This window comes from Staurois parvus, unplaced genomic scaffold (assembly GCF_062004578.1).
Source record: "Staurois parvus isolate SC_StPar_1 unplaced genomic scaffold, SC_StPar_1.0 ptg000025l, whole genome shotgun sequence".
Lineage (NCBI taxonomy): Eukaryota > Metazoa > Chordata > Amphibia > Anura > Ranidae > Staurois > Staurois parvus.
The window spans coordinates 7,857,997-7,873,644 of NW_028317821.1; the positions used below are offsets into that span (position 1 = coordinate 7,857,997).

The 15,648-nt window shown below is 39.6% G+C and overlaps 1 protein-coding gene across 1 annotated transcript in view; it reads left to right on the forward strand.

Moving 5' to 3' along the window:
• Window positions 1–15,648, forward strand: part of DRAM1 (DNA damage regulated autophagy modulator 1) — an 87,854-nt gene that overhangs the window by 31,597 nt on the left and 40,609 nt on the right. Inside the window, exon 2 of the mRNA XM_089651808.1 lies at window positions 3,429–3,496. Within this exon, the coding sequence (XP_089507934.1) occupies window positions 3,429–3,496 (68 nt within the window). The remainder of the gene's footprint in view (window positions 1–3,428; window positions 3,497–15,648) is intronic.

The following is a 15,648-nucleotide window of genomic DNA, read 5'->3' on the forward strand; positions in this document are numbered from 1 at the left end:
AATGGATCGCGATGAGGGGGGCTGGGGGAGCTGCTGCACACAAAAGGTTTTTTAAATTCTTGCATAGAATGCATGAAGTTAAAAACCTTCAGCCTTTACAACCACTTTAAAACTGTATGTTACAGAACAATACATTTTTTCTTTACAGTCTTAGCGACTGTAAGGCCCCAGTAAAAAAGTGAAACTAAATTAGAATACGAGAGGCTTTTTAAATAGCAGCAACAGCATTTATCTTTTGGTGTCTGCATTTAAGTGGGTCTTTTTTTATTAAACATTGAAAAAAAAAAAAAAGGAGTACAGGTTCACTTTATGCTGGAAAGGACAGGATGTGGTTAGGTTTACATTAGGCATCAAAATTAAGTATTCGCCTTAAAGTGTTAGTTCACCTTTTTAGAAAAATTAAAATGGAAACTAACACCTTACACCTATTCCCTCCACCCCCCAGCCCCGTACTTACCTCCTGTGGGTGATGTACTGTCAGTGCCCATACAGACAGTGTAGTGGTATAGTGGTACGGGGATTTAAAATCCCCGGCCTTCACCCACTTCATTCTCTAGGGTTTTTGGGATGGATTAGAGCACTTCTCCTTGATCAGCACCGGCAAAAAGCTTGGGAAGATGGGATTTTGGGGGTAATATCAAAAAGTAATTGCTATTTCAGGCAGGCAGATAGAGAGCCATGACATACATATTAAAAGTTTTGATTTATCAATATAAAGTTTAAGGAAGTGAAAGTAGAAACGATAGATAAAGAGTCATGAACCAAAGACATTAGGGAAGTGAGATGAGAAGCTCAGCTATTGGAGGACCATCTGCAAAGCAGGGAAATGAAAGTATCTCAGTACATGTAAAGAATGCAAAACATCTGACCCACTACGTGAAACACTACTAACAAAATGAGTATTACTTATTCAATTAGATTTTGCATTACGAAAAGTAAAAAAATCGATTTTTGCCTTTCCTTAATCTTTGTTGTACTATACTGAATGGTATCTAGTTACAGAGGTACAAATTAGCTTGGGCTAATGAAGCTAAGATGTCATTGAAAGTGCAGCCAAAAGTTTGCATTGTGCAATAAGTGATTTTTTTCTGCTTGTGAGTTATCCAAAATCTTCTGCTGGTGTGTGATATAGTTTAGCTGCATTCTACCACTGGGCTTTCTATATAGGGGTTTATTTATATTTTCTGTATACATTATACTCTATGGAGGTGCAGGTGTAAACAGAAATCCAATCCGATCTGACCCGCAAAAAAAGGAATGGATGGTAATCCAATTCCCCTTCCGTTCATCGAATGGAAACAGACAGGTGGTCCGTTTTCATCCGACCATCCATTGACGAGAGCGAGCTGCTCTGTGTTTGCTCTGCAGTAGTGGAGCGAACACAGATCTGTCATTCGCTTGCTCTGCAGGGATCAGTGGAGAGATCCCCTGCTGATCAAGCAGATCCGCTAAATGGGTCTGCCCATGTAAAAGGACCCTAACTACATTGGTAAAGCTATTTTTTGTATATATGTAAGCTTTATGTCATGACATGTCTGTCATTATCAGACAGAGGGCCATTGCTTAAGAAAATGTGTGTGTGTACATAATATATAAAATATAAATATATATTCCAAACCATGGCACCACCTGCCTGGAGTTTGCATGTTCTCCCTGGATCCTGTCTAAATTGTCCCTAGTTTGTATGAATGTGAGTTAGGGACCTTAGATTGTACGCTCCTTGGGGGCAGGGACTGATGTGAATGTACAATATATATGTAAAGCACTGCATAAATTGACAGCGCTATACAAGTAATAAATATATATTTATGTGATTTATGCTACGATAAGGCATTATTTGAGTGAGATACCATTATTGGCAATAGTTAAAGTTTAACTAAAGGAAAAACTTTTTTTTCTTAGTTTTGGATAAGGCGGAGAGGGATTAGAACAGCTGTCAGGTCTTTATTGTTGTCCGTGTCCTCGTTAAGGAGATTCACCTTCCCTATTTGTCCTGTTTACCATTATCATCAAAAGTGAAAGTAAAAGAAACCCCAAATTTTGCCCCATGTAATAGAGGGGAAATTATCCAACGGAGACACTAATTCTGGTGACCTGGGGATCCCCATTAATTTGCAGAGATGTTCTCACTTCCTAAATCAATACTGCAAACTTTGGTAAGTCTGTGATTGTAAGATTTTGTGGGAAGGAGGGACGGGGGAGGCAGTGCCACAGTGGAGCACATAGCACAACATGGTAATCAACAAATGGACAAGTGTTACAATAAGTGGGCATTACAATACATGGGAAACAAGCAATTACAACAATGCATAGGCAAAATACAGGGACAATAACAGGAACCCAGTAGCCTAAGTCAAATGCTTTCCACCCCAAGATCTATTTGCCCTGTCCTGTCTGCACATGAGATGGCCACAAGATTGAACCCAAATCTTTGAGCACCCATAAAAATGGAAAGACAGACAATTTGGGGTTTATTTACTAAAGCTGGAGAGTGCAAAATCAGACTCCCTTCTGCATAGAAACCAATCAGCTTCCAGGTTTCATTGCCAATGCTTCATTGAACAAGCTGTGGTTAGAAGCTGATTGGTTTCTATGCAGAAGGGAGTCTGATTTTGGACTCTCCAGCTTTAGTAAATAAACCCCTTTATGTCCTCCACTCTTCCTACCACTCCATCCCCCACAGCTATTCCTCCTGTACCACTATCCCCTCCCTCCTAGATTGTAAGCTCCAAGGAGCAGGGCCCTCGAACCCCTCGTGTATTGCATTGTATTGTTATTGCACTGTCTCATGTATTGTCTCCCATTGTAATGTACAGCACTGTGCAAACTGTTGGCGCTATATAAATACTGTATAATAATAATAATTTATGTAATGAGAAATATTTGGTTGCCTCCATGTGCATATAGAGTTACTGAGTATACATTGGAAAACGTTATTTACAGTTATAGACAACAGTGTAACATAAATATCTGAAAACTGTAAAGCAGGGGTCTCCAAAGTTTCTAAGCAAAGGGCCAGTTTATTAACCTTCAGGCCAGACTGTGGTCAGTGGACGCAAGCAATGCCTCATTATTGGTATCAGGGGGAGGAATAGTGCCCCATTATTTGCATCAGTGGGAGGAATAGTGCCCCATTGGTACTCTCAGTGAAAGGAATGGTTTCCCATCATCGGTGCCAGTTGGAAGAGTAGTGCCCTAAAGGCTGGATAAAGGCAAGCAAAGGTCCACATCTGCCCCCCCCCAGGCCACAGTTTGGAGACCACTGCTGTAAAGAGTCTGTGATAACCATTTAATTCTATTTTAGTTATATTTCTCATTAAACACTGATAGTACTCACTTTTAATTTGAGGGTAGGCTAGAAAAAGAAATGTTAAACACCAATTATAATATTATTTTCTAAATGTATTTCCAATTCTTCTGTTGTCTAGTGATACAGGCACATGTGTTCCAGAGAGTGGACTTTTTGGATTTATGATTAGTGTGACTGCTATGTTAGGTAAGTCTTGAACACTTTTCTGAATATAAAAGAAATAAAGATGTCGATTGCAGTCATTGTTCTGATCTGCATCTCAGTTCCTGGTTTCTGTTCTTGCTGTGACTTTGGCTATTTTTTTCATCTAGCTCATTTTTTGCAGTTTTGTGCTGCTTTGTGTTGTATTGCAGCTTTCCCATACAGTACCCTGTGGTTTCTTTGTTGCATGACACATTAAGTCATTTTGTCTGTTTACCTCTGTCATCCTCCGCTGCTTTCTGTTTGCCTTTCCATATTTATCCTGTGTTTTTCATCACTATTCTGCTGTCCATACTTTGCTTTTTTTTTTGTTCCTTAGTTTCTTCTGTTGTACCTTCTTTCCCTTTTTTTTGGTGCCCTCGTAAAAATCAGACCTTCACCCAGCAGACAACATATTTGTAATTGGCACCATACCCCTACCTCTCCCACAATTAGATTCAGGGACTGTGGAAGCTTATGTTTAGGGGGGTTGTGATGTGAAGAGAGATTCAGGACATTGATGTACATAAGGGGCAATGATGTGAAGGGGGGACTGACACTATTGTAAAAGGGGCTATGATGTGAAGGAGGGGGGCACTGAGAACACGTAGTAAAGAGGGGACTGTGATGTAAAGGGGGCTATGATGTGAAGGGTGGGCTGAAGACATTGATGTACTGGGAGGCTGTGATGTGGAGGGGGGCTGAGGACACTGATGTAAATAAGGGGCTATGATGTAAGGGGGGGCTGATGACAATACTCTAAAGAGGGGCTATAATGTGAAGGGAGGGCACAGAGAACACTGATGTAAAGAGGGGATACCGACGTAAAGGGGGGCTGTGATGTGTTATAGCGCAATCATGAGAGTCAGACCTCTGCTGGAAGAAAATTTTACTGACCGGACCCCCCTGAATTTTAATTCAAGACCCCTGCCTTAGGATTTTTCAGATCGCTCAGTCTTTGATAAGCAGCTCTCTGCTGGCCAATACTACATAATATACTCTGACATCATGACTGCTGCCGGCTATAATGAAAATCATCATTAAAGTAAAATGAAATTTTATAATACATACTAATGAAACCATAGTTGATTTGATCAATGCTTTCATAGCTGACCGATACCGATCAGAGGAATTTAGAGCACATATGAACTCCTAATTATTATTTTGTGTATAATTATTATTACTGTACAGTGAAGCCTGTGGACTATCAGCAGAAAAAAGATGTTTTAAAAATTAGCAAAATCAATGAAGCTTGGTTGACCCCTTACCCTGTCTGCTGAGGACCACCACTGCAAGGGATCGCCTGTCCTCTCTTGCCCATGTGTGTCAACATTTTATTGACATGGTTCACAGTAAAGTGATATGAGTCATTTAATGCAGCTTCTTTATGTAGCACTACCCCCTTAGGAGTTGCTGAAGATTTTGTTCCCCCTGTACAGCCAGGCGTCACACATCCTAAACCAAGACTTGACCAGGAGACAGAAAACCAGTCCTTGAGCTTTGTTTTGAAGTTTCATTAGGGATGTAGAACTTGGATGGGGTAAAGGCTAAATGGGATGCCCAAGGAAATAGCAACTGAGGACAAACTTCCTGAACTATATTACAAGTCTTTATGCAAACAAAAATCCTATTCTGGAGAGCTAGCCAGCATCTCCCAATTTACCTCTCCAACCCAAGATACTTCTCAATCTGGCTCTATGGAGGAATCCCTGGACAAGGGATCCAGTAGTCACTACTAGAGGGCAATAGTCCCACTTGCAGAGCAAGTTAGGTTTTGCACCCAAATGCTCTCTTACCTCACTGGCCTAGGGGGTGTAGATGTACTCACTGAGTCCTTCTCCTGTGCTGCTATTGGGTAGATGGCTGCTACCAGGTCTATCAACTGGGTTGCTCTTTCCCTACCACCAGGTAGTCCTGCCTCAGTGGGCCAGTGAAGTCCACAGCTTTCTACCTTTCAAGGTTCCTGTACCTGGAGGTGAGCCTCTTTCTCCTGCCTCTCTACCTCACTTCATCTTCCACCCTCACTCTCACACTACTGAGCAGGTTCTCTTACCTTTGAGGGTTGTACTGGCTCCTTTCCAACCTCCTGTTAGGGATTGGCCAGGTTCCCTCAAGAGTACAGACCCATGCACTGCCTCCGCTTCCTCCAAAGCTCTATAGCAATTGGGGATTACAAAGGGGCTAGCCTGAAGAGCCTCTCAGCCCTGACCACAATTTGACCCTACTCTGGCTATTACACCTGGGCTGCTGCTCAGCCCCTATCTAACCATTGGAGTCTAGCTCCCCCTAGCTACCTAGGAGGGTGCTACATTTTTATTTTAATTCTTGCCTATGTTCCAGTTTAAATTCACCTTTGGGAACATGTTACATGTTCCACCTGTTTTTAGGGTGGAACATGTAACATGTTCCCATTGCTGCAGCTACCACCCATAGTTCTCTCTCTCTGTGATAGCAGTATGGGGAGAAGTTCCCCGTACTAGCTGTCACTTTTTGAAAACCCACACGGTTGTGCCATTCATTCACAGAGTTCGGTGAATGAACCAACTACAAGTATCAACTACCTTTTTTTAACTGCAAAAAATGGGCATTTATTTTGTTTTAAAAAGATACTTATCCTTTAAACTGGCACACTGACTGCTGCCCCAGGTTTCCTATTTCAGAGTGGCTCCTTTATTTTGCAGTGACCTATAGACCCTTGCATGCAGGGACTAGAGTTCTGTCTTCCTACACTGTGTGGATCAACAGAAACACACAGCCCCGTAGTCTAGGTTGGCAAGGCACTCCCCTGGTCCTTAGAATCTGAATCAAGACAGTATCTCAAATAAACATATAAACCTATTCCCTGAAAGCATATAAGTATTACTTTTACCCTTGAAAGTGTAATAAATGATAATACCTCAATATGCTCACCCTATAGCCAAAGCAAACAAGTACTAAACTAAATAAACTATGTATAAATCAATTGAATCAAGTACACATAATAATATAAACGCAGTGTAAAAAAAAAACAAAAAAAAAAACTATAAAACGCAGTGTCCAAAAATAAATATTATAAACACAGTGTCCAAAATACCAAGGTATAAATCTATTAATCAAGTACATATAATATAAACGCAGTGTCCAAAAATACATAGTAAAACCGCAGTGTCCAAAATACCTAAAGGTTTTTTAGCTTAACACATTGAGCATAAACATTCCCCAGTAAACTATTTAAAATTCTTACCATAGCAAAGCTTTCAAAGTGTACAGTACAGTCTGGAGTAAGTCAGTTAGTTCGGAGAAGGGAGGGGGGAAAAAGAGCAAGGACCAGGGGAATCAAGTACATATAATATAAACGCAGTGTCAAAAAAAAAAAAAAAAAACTACTATAAACGCAGTGTCAAAAATATTATAAACGCAGTGTCCAAAATACCAAGGTATAAATCTATTAATCAGGTACATATAATAATATAAACGCAGTGTCCAAAAATACATAGTAAAAACGCAGTGTCCAAAATACCAAGTGTCCAAAACTATACTAAAGATGCAAATCCAAGTCCTTTCTGACACTTTCCCAAAAAGACTCCAAACTCCAAAGTGATCCTCAAAAAAAAAACAAAAAACTACAATAGTGTATTAGCCTTAAAACAATAATGTACAATCACATGCAACATAAGTGTCACTCCACATCAAACGTGACCATATATGTGAATCAAGTGCTCGACGTGGAAAAACATGCTAGTGAAACACTCTGGTGATCCAACAAATCAAAAAACTAAAGTGCTAAAAGTAGTGCACACTTCTATAGTGTAATGACTGAATACCCTTACCAGATGGCAAAAGAAACAGCACTTTAATACCACTAAGGGTATACACCATCCAAGGAAAGATAATCCAGCCTGGATATGTTCGTTGAGATGTCCTCATAGCCTCATGGATAATGCTTCTAGCTGTCATCAGGACCTTGAGCAGGATTACTCCATAGTATTCATAGTACCCATCATACATAAAAAGGATATATAGTGTAATTCCGTATGGTATAAATAAATAACACTTTATTATGCTCTTACTTTTAAAAACCGATAAATAGCACCACAGCTCTCATAACCCAAACTTTTGCCGAGCTCAGCAGCTATCAGAAGTGTATGGATGTGATTTCTTATCTCCAAACCTTAATGCAGAGTCTCAGCAGTAGACCGGAGCGTCTGAATAAAATCTCTTAATCCGAAAACCCCATGCAAAGTCTTGAGAGCTAGCAGAAGTGTCTGGATAAAATAACACTACATGCCAAACCTCTTACAGAGTCTCAGCAGCTAGCGGGAGCGTCAGGGTCAGATTTTCCAATTTCCAAAATGGCCGATTTGCCACTTTCGGTTCCTCCGTTGTGTCTGATGTCACTTCCTTGACATGTTTCGTCTCAGGGACTTATTCATAAGGATGTGTACTTCAGATAGGGCAGTTCCTTTTGTACCTCTCCTCACATTGGAGTCGGGCGTCGTCGAGTACAAAGTCGCCATCTTACACCAGGGAAAGGTGCCAACACTGTCTCTCCATAACATTAAGAGAGTGTATACTAATCTTATATTGCACAAATAAATAACGCAGCCAGCCCTACCAAATCATTACTAATTTTAATCCAAGACGTTATAATGAGCCAGAGAACAGATACAGCACAAAGCCATATACACAATTACTAATATTAATAATTAACTAACATTACTCCGAATAATCACCCTTTAATAGGTTCATTAAAATAAGCAATTAAATACATATATTAAAGTGCTAATTAACACATTAACTACTAAAACAATCTTATAATGTGATCTCCAATCACATATAAATGCTCCAATGGTTCTATAACTTCTGACTACATAACGGATAAATAAACCACTATATCACTTATCCATAAAAGGCTATCTACCTCCTCTATAATAAAATAATAAATATCAAATAATTATCCATTAATAAATATCTGTATTGGTTGTTCTTCCCCTCGTAATCGTTGGGATACGGATAATCTCTTGGGGCTCCCCTTCCCCAGCCCTGTTGATAAACCGGGGGTCTTGTATGGGGTCCTGGTGGTCTCCCCCTGTATCCCCATTGAAAAAAATTGTTGTTATTTCTAGGACTTCCTCTATATGGTGGGGGATTTCTCCATCCATCAAGGGGCTGGAATCTATTGTAGACTGGAACTTTAAACTGATTGTTTGTAAGGACTTCCTCCATTTTACCAACAGGGCTGGGGAAGGGGAGCCCCAAGCGATTATCTGTATCCCAACGATTACAACTACAGAAAGGAAACAATGAGACCACCATTCCCAAGAGGGGAAGAACAACCAATACAGATCAGAGAAAGTCCAGAAGAACTAGGGAAAGAAATAATGATGGACCACAAAAGGAAAAGAAAGGAGGTATAGGGGAAGGTATATATAATTTGAGCTCTACTCCTTTGACCCAAGATAAGATTAAGGTGTTAGATAAAGGATTAAAATTTGCTCCTAAATCCAATTTGGATAAATGTAATACTTATATTGATATTAATAAATTTATAAGGAAGTTGAATATTAAAAAAGTACTTTGCCTCATTACCTGGCCCCAATAAAAATGCCAATAAGAATAGCCCATCAGAATTATTCATACATAGTGGTTTGAGGAACAATTCTACATTTAATCCAACTAATAATACCAATAGAAATTTAGAAGTTTTCAAACAAATGATGATAGAAGATTTGAGGGATATTCAAATAAAAAAAAGAGGAGGAATCCTTTTATGTCGGTTTAGATTCCTTAAAGAAGAAAAAGAGTATCATAATTAGACCTGCGGATAAGGGAGGGGGAATGGTGATATTAGAAAGGACAGCTTATGAAGAGGTTATGGGCTCAATCTTGAATGATACTGAGACATATTATAAGATTAATAGTAATCCTATCTATAAATATAAAAAATTGCTTCAGAATTTAGTTAAATCTGCGGAAAAAGATGGTATATTGAATGAAAGGGAAGCAAAATATCTGGTTCCATCCCATTGTAAAATGCCCATCATTTATTACCTACCCAAAATCCATAAGAGTCTAGTAAATCCCCCAGGGAGACCTATAATTAACGGCATTGGTGGAATACACTCCAGAACAGGGGAGTATATAGACTTCTTTTTGCAACCAATAGTTAAGAAGATGCCCTCTTATCTTAAAGATGGGCAGGAAGTAATAGATCTTATCCAAAATATGAAAGTTTCGAAAGACACAATCTTAGTCACAATAGATGTAAACTCTCTTTACACTAGTATCAAACATGATGACGGTATAAGAGCTATCAAATGGGCACTAAAAAAGTTTACAGACCTACACATGAAACAGAAGAAATTTATTGTACAATTGTTGGAATTTTGTATGGAAAAGAATTATTTTTGGTATAATGGTGATTTTTATGTACAGAAGAAAGGGGTAGCTATGGGCACACAATTTGCACCCTGCTTGGCTAACCTATTTTTATCTAGATGGGAAGAGAAGGAAATCTTTGAAAAAAATTGGAAAGGGCTAGTCTCATGGAGAAGATATATCGATGATATTCTGCTTATTTGGGAGGGCTCGGTGGATTCTTTGAATATTTTTTTACAGGCCATAACGAATAATGAATATGAGCTAGGATTCACTTTTAACATAGATAAAATATCGGTGAATTTTCTGGATCTAAATATTTTTATAGAAAAGGATGTCCTATACACTAAAACGTATTTTAAGGAAACCGATGGGAATGGGTATATACCCACTATAAGTTGCCACCATCCATCTTGGATTAATGGAATGCCGAAAAGCCAATTTATAAGAATTATGAGGAATTGCTCTATATTTAAATAGTATATAGAAAAGACACAAATTATAAAAAAGAGATTCCTGCATAAAGGTTATAATTGTGAAGCATTTGCATGGGGTTTTTGGATTAAGAGATTTTATTCAGACACTCTGGTCTACTGCTGAGACTCTGCATTAAGGTTTGGAGATAAGAAATCACATCCATACACTTTTGATAGCTGCTGAGCTCGGCAAAAGTTTGGGTTATGAGAGCTGTGGTGCTATTTATCGGTTTTTAAAAGTAAGAGCATAATAAAGTGTTATTTATTTATACCATATGGAATTACACTATATATCCTTTTTATATATGATGGGTACTATGAATACTATGGAGTAATCCTGCTCAAGGTCCTGATGACAGCTAGAAGCATTATCCATGAGGCTATGAGGACATCTCAACGAACATATCCAGGCTGGATTATCTTTCCTTGGATGGTGTATACCCTTAGTGGTATTAAAGTGCTGTTTCTTTTGCCATCTGGTAAGGGTATTCAGTCATTACACTATAGAAGTGTGCACTACTTCTAGCACTTTAGTTTTTTGATTTGTTGGATCACCAGAGTGTTTCACTAGCATGTTTTTCCACGTCGAGCACTTGATTCACATATATGGTCACGTTTGATGTGGAGTGACACTTATGTTGTATGTGATTGTGCATTATTGTTTTAAGGATAATACACTATTTTAGTTTTTTTTTTGAGGATCACTTTGGAGTCTTTTTGGGAAAGTGTCAGAAAGGACTTGAATTTTCATCTTTAGTATAGTTTTGGACACTTGGTAAGCTAAAAAACCTTTAGGTATTTTGGACACTGCGTTTTTACTATGTATTTTTGGACACTGCATTTATATTATTATATGTACTTGATTAATAGATTTATACCTTGGTATTTTGGACACTGCGTTTATAGTATTTTTTTTTTTTGACACTGCATTTATATTATATGTACTTGATTCCCCTGGTCCTTGCTCTTTCTCCCCCCTTCCTTCTCCGAACTAACTGACTTACTCCAGACTGTACACTTTGAAAGCTTTGCTATGGTAAGAATTTTAAATAGTTTACTGGGGAATGTTTATGCTCAATGTGTTAAGCTAAAAAACCTTTTAGGGTTTAATACTACCTTAACTAAAAGAAAGATGAGGCAGTCAAGTAGCACCATTGAAAAAAAAATATTTTTTTAACTAATAGGTTGTTTCAAGTGAAGGTGGTTTACGTATGTGGCCTAAGACAGCTATGAATGCGGCCCAACACAAAATTGTAAACTTACTTAAAAATGTTGATTTTTTTTTTTTGGAATTTTTTTTGTAAAAGTACTTTTACACTTAGGAAACACATGCGGCCAAAGAAAAATTTGACATTGTCTCTTTACTAGACTTTTGTAAAAAACTTTATCTTCCCAAAGAAAAATATCCCACTCTTCACAACCACACCTTATTCAAGTCATCAGTTTTCGGCAGCACTTATATTTGTGAGCAACTATTTTCATGGATGAAGCACACAAAGGGCAAAATTAGGACCAAAATATCTGATGAACACCTTTGAGAAATCATTGAGAATTACTACTCCATCCATCGAACCAGACATGGATGCATTCATTTATCAAAAACAGTGTCAAATATTGCACTAGATTTATGCTTCTCTCTTTTAGAAATAATAAAAAATATTACAAAAAAAATGAAGTTTTATTACTCAGATAGGTATAGTATCTATATCAGTGATCATTAACTTGTGATCTGCCCGACTTTTTCTGCTCATCAGATATCTTTATTGTTAATGTATATTATGTGTAGCCCAAGATAATTCCTTTTCTTCCAATGTGGCCCAGGAAAGTCAAAAGGTTGTACACTCCTGCTGTAAAACAATTAGGGCTCATGCACATGGCCGCAAGATGGCCGTACCAGGTACATTCTCTCTTTACTCCTCTCTCGAGAGCCATACATACAGGGAACAGCTACCCAACAGACAAGTATGGCGGTTTCTGGCTACAAGTGGGTATGCGATGCTACTTGCATCAACCCGCACATGAATACAGATGCAAATCCCCAAATGTGAACTGTCTGTGTTCTGGGATACAGGTCTGTATGTATGCACTGGTTTACACAGGTAGTGCCACATACCCACATGGCCCTCTGCTATGCTATGAATAAGGCTTTGTGAAGCTTTATGAATCCTGTATTTATGTAACCAATAAAGATTTCTATTAAGAAGCTTTCTGAGTTGCCAGCTACTTGTATTATGGATATTTGCTGTGAGGAGTGGATGCCTCAGCTAGTGCATGTCAGACACCGCCTGGCGGTATCTCTAGCAGCCCACAGCGCGGGGTTCCTCAGGGCGCGGGGTCTAAGTCCCAGTCTGCTTATTCACCAGGGCCCCTGATGGTGGAGATGGACTTGGTGCAGACTAAGACCAGGTCGCGACCCCTGAGTATATTCTCAGTGTGCAAGCTATAGGCCGATTTCATTGCTGAACATTGATACTAAATTGTACGCAAAAGTACTGGCTGCAAGGTTAAAGGATCTGATGTCCGAATGGGTGCATTTAGATCAGGTGGGTTTTATACCAGGGAGAGAGGGGAGGGACAACAGTCTGAGATCTTTGATGTTGGTACAAAAAGCTAAAAAAGGAAAAAACATATGCTATATTATTGTCGATTGATGCGGAAAAGGCATTTGACAGGGTCAGCTGGGGGTTTATGTTCGACACGCTTGAAAAATTGGGTCTGGGACCTAAAATGATGAATTGGATAAAAGGATTATATAAGAACCCATCAGCGGCGGTAAAGGTAAATGGAACATTATCCCAGTTTTTCAGGATGAATAATGGAACTAGGCAGGGTTGCCCCCTCTCCCCCATGTTGTTTGTGTTGTCATTAGAACCACTGTTGGAGAGGATCAGGAAAAGTAATGGCATAAAAGGGTTAAAAATAGGAGACAGGGAACACAAAGTCGCTGCTTATGCAGACGACATGCTGTTCTATGTGGCTAACCCTAGGAAAACTTCGCCCAACTTAATGAAAGAACTAAAAGAATATGGAGGAGTATCAAACTTGAAGATAAACCCGGTTAAATCGGAAATCCTAAATATCAATCATGCAGTCACAGAAAAGCAAAGATTACAAAATGTGTTCCCTTTTTCCTGGAAGAAAAACGAAATAGGATATCTTGGAATAAAATTAAGAACTTCGGTAAAAAGCATATACCAAATAAGCTATATTCCCCTGATAAATGAAATAAAAGATGAGCTGAAAAGACTAGTAAAGGGGGGGGCCTCGTGGATTGGAAGAATTAATTTAGTCAAGATGGTGATACTCCCAAACATTCTGTATAAATTTCAGATGCTCCCGATATCTTTACCGGGAACTTTTTTGGCCTGGTGGGAAGGGGGTAAAAGTGCCCGGTATTGAAGTGGTTAAATGTCCCTTTAACCACTTGCATACTGGGCACTTTTACCCCCTTCCTGCCCAGGCCAATTTTCAGCTTTCAGTGCTGTTCCACTTTGAATGACAATTGCGCGGTCATGCAATATTGTACCAATATGAAATGTTTATAATTTTATCACACAAATAGAGCTTTATTTTGGTGGTATTTAATCACCACTGGGGTTTTTATTTTTTGCACTATAAACAAAAAAAGGAGCAAAAAATTGGGGGGAAAAAAAAGCTTTTCTTTGTTTCTATTATTACATTTTGCAAATAAGTAATTTTTCTCTTTCACTGATGTGCGTTGATGAGGCTGCACTGATAGGCAGCACTGATAGACTGCACTGATGAGGCGGCACTGGTGAGCATTGATGAGGAGACACTGATGCTGCTGCACTGATATGCAGCAATGATGGTCACTGATAGGCGGCACTGATGGATAGCACTGATGGGTGGCACTGCTGGGCACTGGCTGGTGGCACTGCTGGGCAGCACTGATTATCAGGGCACTAATCATCAGTGCCCTGATTATCAGTGCAGATCTGCTCTGTGACATTTGCTGGTTATCGACAGTACTTTCTGATAAGCGGCAACTGTATTTACTTTGTGATCTGCTGTCTTATTGGACACAGCTGATCATGTGGTAAAATGCTGCTGTGATTGCCATTTTACCTGGTCATGTGATCAGCTGTGTCCGTTATACACAGGGATCACTGACAGCCCTGGAAACGGGCTGCTGGGGGGCGCACAAAGGGGGGCATGTTCTGTGAGGACATCATATGACGGCGTCCCAGAACTGGACAACTGTGCTGTAGCTGTCATTCGGCTATAGCACAGTTGTAAAGTGATTAAAGTGCAGTTATATCTTTTCTCTTAAATTCCTTATCAAGTATTAAGTGCCTTTAAATTAGTTCTGTGCGATACAGTATATCAATGTATATACATTCGTCTCCAATAATACAATGTATCCATATCCACAGATTAGTTATCCATATGTACTGACCAACAAAGACATATGTGATCACTCTCTTTGCACCACACTATCTTATAAGCGGAGATTTCAGAATATAATGTCCATGTGTACACAATTATCCATAAACCACAGCGTATTCCTTTATTATGTTTATAGTGTCCAATATGTGTGAAATGTAACTATTCTTCTTGTTTGAAAACCTAAATTCTTATCACCGGTGTTTTGTGATGTATCCTTCATACAAAGTTCACATCCCCATCACCACAAAGCTTATGCTCTCATCAGGGGTGGACTGACAACTCATGGGGCCCCCGGGCAATAAGGGATCATGTGGCCCCTGTGTCCTTGCCCAAACTCAAAGCCTATGAAAAAGGTACCAGGGGCATCTCATGGGGCCCCCTACTGACCCCGGGCCCTCGGGCAGTGCCCGAGTTTCCAAATGGTCAGTCCGCCCCTGGCTCTCACCTTAGGAGTAGACCCAACATATATTAGGTCATATGCACCTTCCCCTTTAACTGGGGTTCTTATATATTACAGCATCGATCACCACTTCAGCCACCAGATGATTTACAATCCAGCTCCATCCGCCATAACGCTTCAGACTAGGGGCGGACTGACCATTTGGGAACTCAGGCGCTGTCCGAGGGCCCGGGGTCAGTAGGGGGCCCCATGAGATGCCCCTGGTACCCTTCATAGACTTTTTTGGGTGTGGTTTGAGCATGATCGAGGACACAGGGGCCCCATGATTCCCTATTGCCCGGGGGCCCCATGAGTTGTCAGTCCGCCCCTGCTTCAGACCAGGACATTGAAAAGCTCAGAAAAAGGAACAATATATAGTGATCTCTGCTTCCAATATGATATTTTATTAAAATACTAAGCTTAAAAAGTGCACTTCACATGAGTGCACTGAAGATAACCAGCAAACAGATATGTAAAAT